This window comes from Anarhichas minor, unplaced genomic scaffold (genome assembly GCF_050575085.1).
Source record: "Anarhichas minor isolate MPS153535 unplaced genomic scaffold, ASM5057508v1 ptg000087l, whole genome shotgun sequence".
NCBI lineage: Eukaryota > Metazoa > Chordata > Actinopteri > Perciformes > Anarhichadidae > Anarhichas > Anarhichas minor.
Window position 1 is genome coordinate 2,269,734 of NW_027466533.1, and position 12,713 is coordinate 2,282,446.

At 43.7% G+C, this 12,713-nt stretch overlaps 1 protein-coding gene across 1 annotated transcript in view; it reads left to right on the plus strand.

Moving 5' to 3' along the window:
* The window catches only part of nalcn (sodium leak channel, non-selective), a 75,270-nt gene extending 69,906 nt beyond the window's left edge, over positions 1-5,364 (plus strand). Inside the window, exons 34-44 of the mRNA XM_076081857.1 lie at positions 9-128; positions 218-286; positions 410-558; positions 665-758; positions 1,146-1,278; positions 1,758-1,873; positions 2,973-3,130; positions 3,470-3,620; positions 3,749-3,898; positions 4,037-4,154; positions 5,222-5,364. Coding sequence (XP_075937972.1) covers positions 9-128; positions 218-286; positions 410-558; positions 665-758; positions 1,146-1,278; positions 1,758-1,873; positions 2,973-3,130; positions 3,470-3,620; positions 3,749-3,898; positions 4,037-4,154; positions 5,222-5,364 — 1,401 coding nt within the window. The remainder of the gene's footprint in view (positions 1-8; positions 129-217; positions 287-409; positions 559-664; positions 759-1,145; positions 1,279-1,757; positions 1,874-2,972; positions 3,131-3,469; positions 3,621-3,748; positions 3,899-4,036; positions 4,155-5,221) is intronic.
* Positions 5,365-12,713: the final 7,349 nt, after the last annotated feature.

The following is a 12,713-nucleotide window of genomic DNA, read 5'->3' on the forward strand; positions in this document are numbered from 1 at the left end:
TTTTCCAGGTGACCATGAAGCTCATAGCCATGTCTCCCGCGGGCTACTGGCAGAGCAGACGGAATCGCTACGACCTGCTGGTCACGGTGTTGGGTGTCATCTGGATAGTCCTGCACTTCTCCTTACTGGTTCGACAAATTCCTGTCACACGAAGAGAACATTTTAGAAATTCTTGTGGAGTCAATGTTGCATATAACTATATCATTCCCCCCTCTAGAATGCATATACCTACATGATGGGCACATGTGTGATTGTCTTCAGATTCTTCACAATATGTGGGAAGCATGTGAGTATATTTGCGCGCAAGAATCTGTTCAATTCGGTGTCTTTTGCCCAAAAAAAAATAAGAATTTGTATCTTAACAAAATATGCTTACGGATGTGTGTGTGTGTGTGTGTGATTAATTTAGGTGACTCTGAAGATGCTGCTGTTGACCGTGGTAGTCAGCATGTACAAGAGCTTCTTCATCATCGTGGGCATGTTCCTCCTCCTCCTCTGCTATGCATTTGCCGGCGTTGTTCTCTTTGGAACCGTCAAGTACGGAGAGAACATCAACCGGTGAGGACGCTGCCTTTTTTTCCCTCCTGTTGACGATCACTGCACCGTGTACAGTGGATACAGTAGAAGTGATCTTTACGGAGCTGTCCATCTCCCCTTGTCATAGGCATGCCAACTTCTCCACAGCGGGCAAGGCTATCACCGTTCTCTTCCGTATTGTCACCGGGGAGGATTGGAATAAAATCATGCACGACTGTATGGTAAGATGGGCCGCAGGTCTGGCAGACCAAAGAACATGCCATCTATTCCCAACCCGGAAAAATACAGTGGGTCCGAAACATTAGATTTTCTTTCTCAATTTTCACCTCAATTTTCCTTCGCTACCCCAATACAATGCAGGCGAGTGGATTTACTCACAGTTGTTCTTATAATTATGTACTCACAGACCTCACTATCAGCAGATTTTACCACTTTATAATAATGAAAAAGAAGCCACAATGAAAACTGCTGACATGGCTATCTGCCTGGCTAGATATCACACATATGTTTAATTTTGTAATTTGGGTGAACCGACCCTTTAGCGTTACATTTCAGGAAGTGTTTGTGAAGTTGTAATGCCCCATACGTTGGTTTTTTTCTGTCCCCAGGTTCAGGCCCCATTCTGCACCCCGGATAAACATCGCTACTGGGAGACTGACTGTGGCAACTACGCTGGGGCGCTCATCTACTTCTGCTCTTTCTATGTCATCATAGCCTACATCATGCTCAACCTACTTGTCGGTCAGTGTGCGCAGGTGCTCTTGTATTAATGACATTGTGGGGACCATGTCTTTTTCACACAGTTTGTGGGACACAACTGTGTGTGTGCATAAAAGACATGTAAAAGGATCACAAACTTGTGATTTAGCAACAGCAAGGCTTCTACTTCATGCTGCTTTATGTAACGCAGGACTGCAATGCTCATGAAGCATACTTTCGTATGGGTTTGTCATCTTTTCAAAGAGACGGCAAAGAGTTCCTCCAGAGACGAGAGTCTAGTTTATTGCGGCCTATATTGTGATTCATTTAGTCTACTAGAAGCCAGTGCTGTTGACTCATTGCATCATAAAATATTTAGCTATTTAGAGCTATAAAGGGAAGCACAACGACCTGCATTTATTGTCTTACAAACAAAGACAATTGATGCATCTTAAAACAAAAACTCGCCATTATAGAATATTATCATCCGTGATTATTAATATCTATTGCTATTGCTGCAGCCATCATCGTGGAGAACTTCTCTCTGTTCTACTCCACCGAGGAGGACCAGCTGCTGAGCTATAATGACCTGAGGCACTTCCAGATCATCTGGAACATGGTGGATGACAAACGGGAGGTGAGACATTAGCAATAGGAGAGATGACGAGGACACAGCGAAGGGGAGAGGGTGATGATCATATGGCTATGAGCAAGGCATAATATAGAGAAGATAAAAGCAGGGTGAGAGCTAATGAGAAGGGCTGAAGGGAATGAAGTATGGCATTGAGTAATTAAATTGAAGTTATTAGAACAGTGTGTGCTGGATTAACAATGTAACCCCCCCTCCCCCCTCCCTTCCATTTGTCCATGATGTCATCCCAGGCAGCAGCCTGTTCTTCTGAAAAGGGAAGCCGATGCTCAAGTGTCCTTAACTTGCATTCTTTCTACTGACCATCAGGGGGCGACTCCTCTGGTTGTAAAAAGAAGTCTGATTGTATAGAAGTCTATGAGAAAATGACTCTACTTCTCTCTGATTTATTACCTCAGTAAACATGAGTTTATGGTCTCAATCTCTAGTTTCAAGTCTTCTTCAATACAACATGATGTTCATTTAGTAAATTATGGTCCATTTGGAGTCAAATAGACCATAAAGCAGAGTATGCTTTAGGACGGGGCTGCCTTGTGATTGACAGGTCGATAACACAACATTGTCCGGTCTGGGAGTTGTCCGTGTTTTCGTCTTAAATCTTTAACCCTTTCAGAGTGTGTTTTCAGTTCATGAAAATTAATTGTAACATTTAGCTCCACCCTCTTGTGTCAAAAGCCGAGATGGCAACGGCCAAAAAAACAAGATGCCAAAATATCAAACTCCAGGCATCAAAGTCCACAATGGGTGACGTCCCGGTGAATACTTATACTTCTAATATACAGTGTACATGTGTCAACCGGATCTACTGTAGGCTTACATAGCTGTATATATATATATGAGCAGCAGCCCTTACACCTCAGTACTATTCACCTTTGCCAGTCACTAGCTGTAACTGTGGTCTAACAAACCAAAGGCTCTCCAACACAACAACCTCCAAAAATTAAAAAAAATTGTTATTAAGTGTTTTTCCTCTAAGGCTTTAGAGCCAGAGACTCTTGAAGATTGAAGATTACAATTCAGGTCTAAGTCTCATCATGTACTTGAATCAGGGTGATTAACCCTTTGACTTCTACGACTGTCTCCCCAGGGGTTGATTCCCACGTCCAGGGTGAAGTTCCTGCTTCGTCTGCTCCGAGGCAGGCTGGAGGTGGACCTGGACAAAGACAAGTTGCTGTTTAAACACATGTGCTACGAGATGGAGCGACTGCACAGCGGAGGGGATGTGACCTTCCATGATGTGCTCAGGTGACCATGGAACCCCACATACACTTAACGCAGATACAGTGTATATAACAAAATCAACACCAAGCTGTACACTTGTACACTCCTTTACTACCTTACAATTATTTTTAAAAGAAGAAATGTAATTGTTTGTTAAACTCACATGTCAAATCTAAACTAGAGAAGGATTTCACTCATAATTTCTAAGTAAATATTTGGATTTGGTCCGAGGGATCATCACAACAGGAACTCTAAATTTAATTTCTAAATGTGTGTGTGTGTGTGTGTGTGTGTGTGTGTGTGTGTGTGTGTGTGTGTGTGTGTGTGTGTGTGTGTGTGTGTGTGTGTGTGTGTGTCATACAGCATGCTGTCATATCGCTCAGTGGACATTAGGAAGTCTCTCCAGCTGGAGGAGCTGTTGGCCAGGGAACAGTTGGAGTACACCATTGAAGAAGAGGTTGCCAAACAAACCATACGAATGTGGCTCAAGAAATGCCTCAAACGCATCCGGGCGGTCAGTCTCCCGACACAAACACGCCTCGCGAGAACGCACTCGTTCCCAGGGAATTTGCAAACACACATGTACAGTACACGCTGAGGTATCACACACTGACCACATTATGTCTGTCTTCCCTCTTGCAGAAGCAGCAGCAGTCGTGCAGCATCATCCACAGCCTGAGAGAGAGCCAGCAGCAGGAGCTGAGCCGCTTTCTCAACCCCCCCAGCATAGAGACCACCTTGCCGAGTGAGGACCACAACACTAACAACCCAGACAACCCCTCGCAGCCTGAGGTGAACCCCCGCATCCGTACCAACACCCGCACACACACTCACACACGCTCAAAGCTTGATGTATAGCAGGCGCATCATATAATCTGCAGGGTGTGCGCTTGCAGTGGTGAAACAAAAGGATGTCTTCTCTGTGTTTAGATGAGCGGTCTCCAGCAGCTGCTGAGCCCCACGTTGTCAGACAGAGGAGGCTACAGGCAGGACTCTTCAGACCTGGGGAGACCGCAGAGGAAGCTGGGACAGTGGCGGCTGCCTGCAGGTGCGTGCAGCTCTGTGTACCGTCTGCTGCTAAGTGTCACAGTTCTAAAGTGAACGCTCTGTTCAATGTGGGTTTTAGCAAAGCTTGACACAAGTGTGTCTCTCTGCCGTGGAAGACCAGGGTTTTATGTGACCTTGTAGTACAGAAAAAGGAATGTATTTACACAGACAGGTCAGTTAACAAGCAATCTTGGAACTCAAGACAAGGGGCTATATTTGTTACTTACTTATCAGGAGAAATGCAAACATTCAACATTAGGGAAACACTGTCTGTCACATTTGACTATGTTCGAGCAGCAAGCATCATTGATTTAAACACAGAGTCCACCTCCTCTCGTCCTGCACTCTGTCTTGTGGTCCGCCCGTCAAGTGCAGCTTGATCCAGGAGCCAGGTCTCTGTAACGATGTGGGCTCAACAGTCATCGGCCTCCCGTTGCTGAGTCAGCCTAAATTTTCCTTTAACAAGACATTAGCCAGGAGCAGACAGGGTGGTTAAATAACCATAGGTCCTAGCTAGGTTAGCTTAGCTTCCAATCTCGGCTTTCAGTGACGTTTGGTCCGACTGGTCCGGCTGGGTGGGCGACGAATGAATCCAATCCGCATGCTTTCTTCTCCAATGTTGATGAGTGTATTCTGTCATGTGCCACAACTGCTCCAGTAATAAAGATGAAAATAACAACAAATTGAGACAAAAATGTGGCAAAATCCATGGGAGCGACCCGGCCTCATGTACGTGTGCCGCCGTTAGCAATAGTAATAAAAAGCTAAATCATTGTCAAATGGCAGCCAGTGGGGCACTAGATTACTTTACGGTCAATGTGTTCCGCATCTGTTTCTCCACACTGACTGTTTACCTGCATTCAACCGCAGACTGCTTGAAAGTGATTGGTCAATACTACTCAGACTGCAAACGGACAGCATCAGGCTCCCGATGGCAGAATCTGTTCATGGAAATAAGTAAAACACAAACCCTTATTAGCAATCATGGCCTGGACAAAGAAATGCAGGTAGACAGGACAAGAACCAGGCTGTGAATGCTCTCTGGTGTCTTTGTGTTTGTTGTGTCAGGTCGCACGAGTGTGAAGTCCATAGTGTGCAAGATGAACCCCGTCAACAATGAGGCTTCCTCGGGGTCGGAGGTGAAGAAGTGGTGGACCCGTCAGCTGACCGTGGAGAGCGACGAGAGCGGCGACGACCTCATCGACATTTAGAGAAAGGGGCGCAGCGCATCCTGCGATTTTTTTTACAGATGAGCGGGGGAAGCTTGGTGGCCGACTCGAGTCGTTCTATTTCTCCTCTTGCTCTCCCCCTTGATCGATGAGAACAATGCTTTTTTTAAATCTCTTTTTATCCAGGTTCACAACTGTTCAGAAAGTGCTGTAGTCTGTGCGCGCTGGTTATCGACGGGACCTTCTTTTAGCAGCCATTTTGACATTGCAGCGGCGATTTTGTACCTCTGGGATAGGTTTTACTTTTCCTCTGTGATTTCCACTCATTATGATTGCTGAGTTTTTCTATGCAGCCACATTTGGTGTTAAGGCAGACTGTGGCACGAGAGGACATGTTCCATTCATGAAACAAACCGAGACGCTGCTGCTCTTTGTTTTTCCCGCTGTTGTTTCACGTCAAATTTTGAAACCCGTAATTTTTAGTTTGTTGCAGCTACGATAATTTGTGACGTCCTTCCATGTCAACGCCTGGTCTCTGTTCTCCTGTGTTAAGTTTGTGGCAATGTCTCTTCTGATCTTCAGTATTAATCGTATGAATATAGATTTTCTTCTAGTCACTTTATACCAGGCCTCTTGTTCTTGTCGGTAGAACAAGCTAATTAAAGCAACTTTTAGATATATGACTGTGAATGTAATTAAAAGTAAAATCTATCTTATGTATTCGTGTGGGGATAAAACATGACATATTTTGTAAATTATTATAAATGCTAAGCTTTATCAAATATTTAATTATTATAATAAAGGCCTACACAGGCATATATAAGTTATCGTCCGATTTAATTTCCTTTACATCACATCCCATACTGTCAGCAGACGCTACATCCACACTTCTTTCTAGAGAGGGTCAAGCCTACATTTCAACAGACTCTGTTTGAAATTTTATTTCCCACAAAACTAAATATATTGTTGAAACTATTTTCCTGTTGGAACTTTGGTTCCACAATAAAACAAAAATCTTTTTCCCATTTTCAGCTCCCTGTATGCTTTTACATGCTAATAACAGACTACAATGCAGCCTGTGCACCTCTAGTCCCGATTGTTTCCTCTTTCTCGTTTTGGCCATCCCATAATTCCTTTAGAAAGCCTGTTTGCTCCCTTTCACCGCGACTTGTTTTACACCGTGATTCAATTGATGGTGAATTTAATTACCCCTCTAAAAGAAAAAGAAAAAGCCGGATTAGACTAACGAAGGGGGTAATTGAGTGGACAGATGCTGTTTAATGATTCTCCTCACACACATCTGCTCAGATCAAACACTGAGTACAGTCCCCACGCCTCCTCTGGATAACACTGCCCTCTCCTGGATACATGCTGAGCTGTCCCGATAAGCTGTTGAGCTTCTTCTTTTTTTCTCATTGTACAGTCCCAACTTTGCATGAAATGTCAAAGTGACCAAAAGAGAATCAACTCACTCGTGAAGCTGGGGTGCAGGGCTGTTTCAGACGAAATTATACTGCACAGTTTTTTCCCCCCTCTTCCTTAACACACTATATATCACATCACTGCTCATCCCGGCGCCCAGCGCTTTGCTCCATTTCACAGCGATGCCTGGTGATGACAGTCCTGTCTGCTATGAGCAGCTTGCTGTGGGCATAGATGAGCTCCGTTTCCAACCGGCCAGCCCGGGTCAGCGTGAATCTGCCGTCCACAGAACGGCACTGTGAGTACACACGCCAACTCACGCAAACAAACAGCATAAACAGAGGCGTGAGTGTCTGTGTGAGTTTACGTGTGTGTGTGTGTGTGTGTATGTCTCCTTGTGTTCCTTGATGATGTATTTTTTCTCTCGTTAATTCATCAGACAATCGCTCGGGGTTAGACTTGAGCTAATTGACTAATGCATTCTTTAGCTGCCGGCTGCAGCTAAAGAATATTTCCCCCCTTAACAAGGGCCGTTGTTAGACGCAGAATAAGCCCATTAAAAGAGACAGGGTCTTCATTTGTCCATTCAAGAAGTCCACGGTAAGTTTCGCAGTAGATGGAGTGTGTATGGGCTTCGGCCGGATAATGAACGTGAGTGGGGGGGAAAGCAGAGAGAGAGTGTAGAGAATCAGCTGCCTGTGGGACGCCCACTTGCTCTATAGAAATCATGACTTACTCACACATTCCAGTCTCTCGACATATGGTCCTGTAGGGAAACAGTGTGACATCAGCCCTCTTGCCAATCATCTGTCTTTAATTTCTCTTTTCACCTTCTTTCTTCTCCTCGACCATCGCCTCTTAAGCTCCACTTAGCTCATCAAAGAGCTTTTTCACTCTTTTTTTTCCTCATTTTCGCCCCGCGTGGTGGAACACTTTTTTTTTTTTGTCTTTTAATTGCCTCTGCATCACACCGACTCTTACGTGGCCCGTTGTTTTTACCCTCTCTATTGCAATTTGCCCATCTCTCCCTTGTGCGTGTCCACTGCTTATTTAGGGCCTAATTGAGGCACTTTGGTAATTGAGGAGGAAGTTCTGAAGAGCAGGGGGAGTGGAAGAGTGTCTCTGAGTCGAGATTACCTGTAATTAAAGTACATGTTAGCTTTGATGGCTTGTTCCCCTCCCGTTGAGATGTCGCCTTAAGACCCTGGCGGCAGCCGCAGCATCGCTTAGACTAAAGGATGCCCTCTCAGACTATACTGCAGTATAACACCACACACAGACACACACACACACGGATGCTGCAAATGCTATATGCATGACAGACAGAGCCACCGAGGAGAAATTCTTATATAAAAGACACATACTTCACATACTGTACATGCCCGGTACAGTCATTAATGGGCTCTCCACACAGCTAATTACAAACTAGTTCTGGAAGAGGAAGTGTTGGGAAGTAGATATGATTTAGAGCACACAATTTGTACCTCTGAGACTTCACACAGAGACAACGGAACCATGTCATGTGATTATTAAGCAGAAATTAGGTGTGATTGCCCTTGAATGTGTAAACTTGCTTTTTCGAGCAGCGTTGTAAGTTGTTGGATTCTCTCATCTGATTTGTCATCGGCCGACCACTTTCAAAACTTTTCCCCGGAGATAAAGAGGAAACTCGATGCTTGGTTCACTTTCCAGCTTGGATGCAGCTACTGTCCATCTTGTCTTTACTTGGATTTTCATTGTCTGTCCCCTTTGACTAAAAACATTTTCCACAGAATGCTGCAGGAATGAGTCATACAACCCGGAAATGAGTCAGCATTTTTGCATTTTCTGTTTCCTTGTCTCAAAATCTATCCTTTTTTTGAATGGGTTTTTAGTTAGATCCCTTAAAATAGGGTCTTCAGAGAGGTTAAGATATTTTAACGTTTTGTTCTACAAAATAAAATCAGCAAATACCTCTCCCATGGATTTTGAAGCTTTTATGTGTCTTGAAAGAGGCTGTTGCTAACAAGTAGCTAAATAAAACTTCTAAACACTTCCACCTTTGGCTTAGTGGTGATGACATAAAGTCATGTGACCGTGGAGTATTCATAGCCTAACGTTAGCTTTTTATTTCTGCCGATTGCATTCACGCTTCAAAGATCATAAAAGTGTTCACGTGTGAAGATTATTTTGCTGAACGAAACTTGTAAGTGTCATACATTTAAATTTCCAAAATCAAAGGGAAACATCCCATTGGCTTTTTTTGTTTGAGTGAACCAGCGCTACGCTAACTTCATGTTGGACTACAGAAATAAGTCATCCCTGCGCCTCTCTATGGCTGCACAGAGAACAAACACAAGATCATACCCTCACTCATTCATTGGAATAGAAGCTTGCCTTTCAACGATAAAACACTGAGCAAAGACCCGAGAGCAGACCAAAGGGAAGAGCAGAAGGTGTCGAGCTCCATCCATACGACCGGTGATGTGGGCCTCAACAGTAAGACTGATTAGAGTAAATATGAGGTGAAGCAGGGTAAAAGCTTTCTCTTGCAGAGCTCCTCGTGGCTATTGTCCCTCCTAGACACTATTGAGAGTGTCCGTCTGCTGCCTCGAGCAATTAAGGGACACGGACGGGTTGAAGCTGGGGTGAGCCTCATAAGGAGGCCATTGTTCCTCAAGGCCAAAATTACTATTTCAGAGGATGCACAGGATCATCTGGCATGTACATTTGTACAGAAGTGACTAGTCATTTATCGTTTTGATACATGACTGACTAACGGAGTGTGATTTTTGAATGAAAGGACCTTTTTTATGTGTTTTTTTTTCTGATGATCAATATTCCTCATTTCAATGTAGCTTGCGTTCCATTTGCAGACCCTCGTTGTGAATCTCTCCACACATTCGTAGCCTCATCAATAAAGGTGGTGGCAGTGCAAATTAGCTGCCTGTACCTCATGTCAACATCCACCACGGGTCTGGGCCTGATCCCGTCCCTGTATTTTGAAACAGATGGCTAATACTACAATGAAAAGAAAAAAAAGTAGCAAATTATTTTAGCAGCGGGCGGCAAAAGCAATTAACAACTGGCATAATGTGTTGATTACAATCCATTCCAGTCTCAATGAAGGGAGAGAAAAGTCTCATTTCCCCCTCAGTCCGTTGGCGTACACCCACCGCCCCAAAGTACACTGACCTTGACCTGACCACAGCTGTGAACCGCTCAGGACCGATGTGTGATGCTTTGACCTCATTCACTGCCACTGAACATGCCGAAAACAAATCCCAATCTTCATGCATGTGTTCCAATATTACATTGGAAGTACATTTAAACTTTTTTTAAGTTAGTTCAATAAATGAAGGGGTTTGTTGTGCTCAAAGTGCTTCCTTACTTTTTTCTGGAAAGAGACATTGCTGTTAAGTTTTTCAAATGTTGGTTTTTTTGCCATTTAAGTACCACAAGCCAAGTGCCATATAGTCCCAATGTATTTGAGAGAAGGCAGACATATCTACGGCCGATATCTCCAACAATAGGTAACTCAAACCAAAACAATCTAGAAGAACTTCAGGTAAGTGGAAAAATATGTATTTTATTTTGGGGGTGTCCCCCCACAAATGAACTTAAAGAACACACGTTCCATGATGTAGAAGTAAACTGTCTTGTAAGAAAAGTGTATTATTCCCATTAAAAAAATAATAATAATGGTGAGATAAAACTGCCTCAGCTCAAATCCAACTTTTTTTCTCACGTTTTAATGTTTCCACTACGCTGGTTTCTCTCTGTGCTTCATAATCCCCACAACTGATCTGGGACAGGCTGTTTTTCTGCCGAATTAGAACAAAACGTCAATTCTATTTTTCCACACAAGTTCAATTGAAAAGCCTGTTTCGTGCTTGAAACTCATCCCTCAGAAGATTTCCACTCGGACTTTCGATGCCGTCGACTCCTTTGTAAGCGCGATGAATGCGGGATGTCATTTTTTCAGGGCCTTTACCTCATGTACCTCATCAGCAGCAGTCAATTGCCACCCCACTGATCGCCGCGCACCAAGTGAGAGGCTGTACTTTGTCTTTGAGCCAGAAAATCTCATTTTCACTAAACACCTAATCAGTCCCATTCATGTGGCTTTGGTTCCCTAGTTTCCCAGTTCTACACCTGGCTTTGGCGTCTTTAATTACTGGGAGACTGGCTTTGTCTGATCTGGAGCCAAGATTGGAATATGAGTGGCGAATTCGGAAAGAAATCATACAGGCTCAAACCAATTCAATTACCCATCAATCAAAGTAGAAAGGCCTGTAATTGCAGTGAAAGGGTAACAATGAGCCTCTACTTCAGTCTGAGGATTGAGGGTATTATTAGCAAGGAATAATGCCTGCCTGCAGGGGGTGCTATGCTCTAACTATTAAACTTCACTGCAGCGAGCAATCTTACAGATCACTGGGAAAGCTTTTTTTTTTATGTGATTATAGCCTTCGGTGAAACATTTCCTTATAATTTCATGTTTTTAACTCTGCCATTATGTCAAATCGTGCATGAATATGGTGTTTGTGAGCAAGGGAGCAGAAAATGGATATGACATTATGAAGAAGCGGAGCGATCGCTCTGCGGTGTGAATCAGAAAAGTCGACTGTAATGCCCTAACAATGTTAGAAGAAAATGGGAAAAGATTTCACATCGTGGTCCTGAAAGAGAGGCCCGTCTGCACCTGTCATCGAACCGGTCCCTTTGTAGAACTCCCAGCTCTGAACAAAATGCTTCGGCCGTCTCCGATATCATTCCAAGGCATTCTGGGGAATTTTTTTTGTACCCGACTATGAAAGTCCTCAAAGCAAGCAAACAAACAAATAGCAAGCAGCATCACGTGCTACAGTCAGGTCAAGCTGAAGAAGAATGGCTCTCTGACTCCATCATTGTGTGCGCTGGAACATTGTGCACTCGCACAAAAGAACAACGTGCTTCCTCCTCAGCTCAATAAGCATCCATATATAGTTTCCTATTCTGCCCACATCAAAGACTTCCTTTAATTTCTCCAGTCCAGTCCGCACCTGCCCACACGCCCCCCCTTTCCTCTGGAAATTGTGAATGATTTTGATATATGTATTTGTCATTTGGTCCTCCTCCCTCTATGTCCAACCTAGTCATTTCAAACCCCAGACCCAGAGGTGTTTAAAAGCCCCAGCTCCAGAGAGAGAAGGAACAGCTGTGACAGAGGCAAGAAGTATAGAAGTCTGCTGCCGACTGACAGAAAACCCCCACTGGCTGCAGAATGGGATGGTTTGGGACAGCTCAGGTACAAACTGACAACTTCAATTTTGCCTTGCCTTTGTTTGTTTTTTGTTTTTCTCTTTTTGTTCCTCTTTGTTGGGCTGCATTTGAAGATTGCCAATCACAATATGAAAAGAGAACGCCGTTGTCATGTAGTTTGTTTTCCAAACGTGACCTTTTGGCCGCTCTGCAGTCGCACTCCATTTTTTCAGGATTCCAAAAAAATTCCAGCTTGTGTGCGGGGGCGCGCTCGCACGTGGGCACCAAAGCAAAAGCAAACAAAATCAAACGACATCAAACAGGATCAAAGTGAAAATCAGTGTCCTTCATGGGCTGTGTGATGTTACTGATTATTTTCTGCTTGGCTTGCCACTGTTTTGATTTTTTTTAAGACAGTGTAGATCTGATTTAAAAAAAGAAAAATGATTTTGATATTTGGCATGACAACTTCACAGCAATTAATTTTACACTAGGGACAGGATCACCTACGTGAGATTATTGGAATAAACATTTTTTTGAACGTGTGTTTGCAACCTTGTTTTTGTTATCCAGGGAAACCTCATTTCTCTATCTACATGATAGCTGCAGTCTTCTGAAAATCCGGCAGTTTAAACTCCTGCTAAACAGACTCTATGTGTGTGTTCAAGCGACAGCGAGGAGACCAAACAAGCGAGTCTGTAAGTGTACCATCAAATGGTTTGTTAAGGTTTTTCCCGCTCCATGAG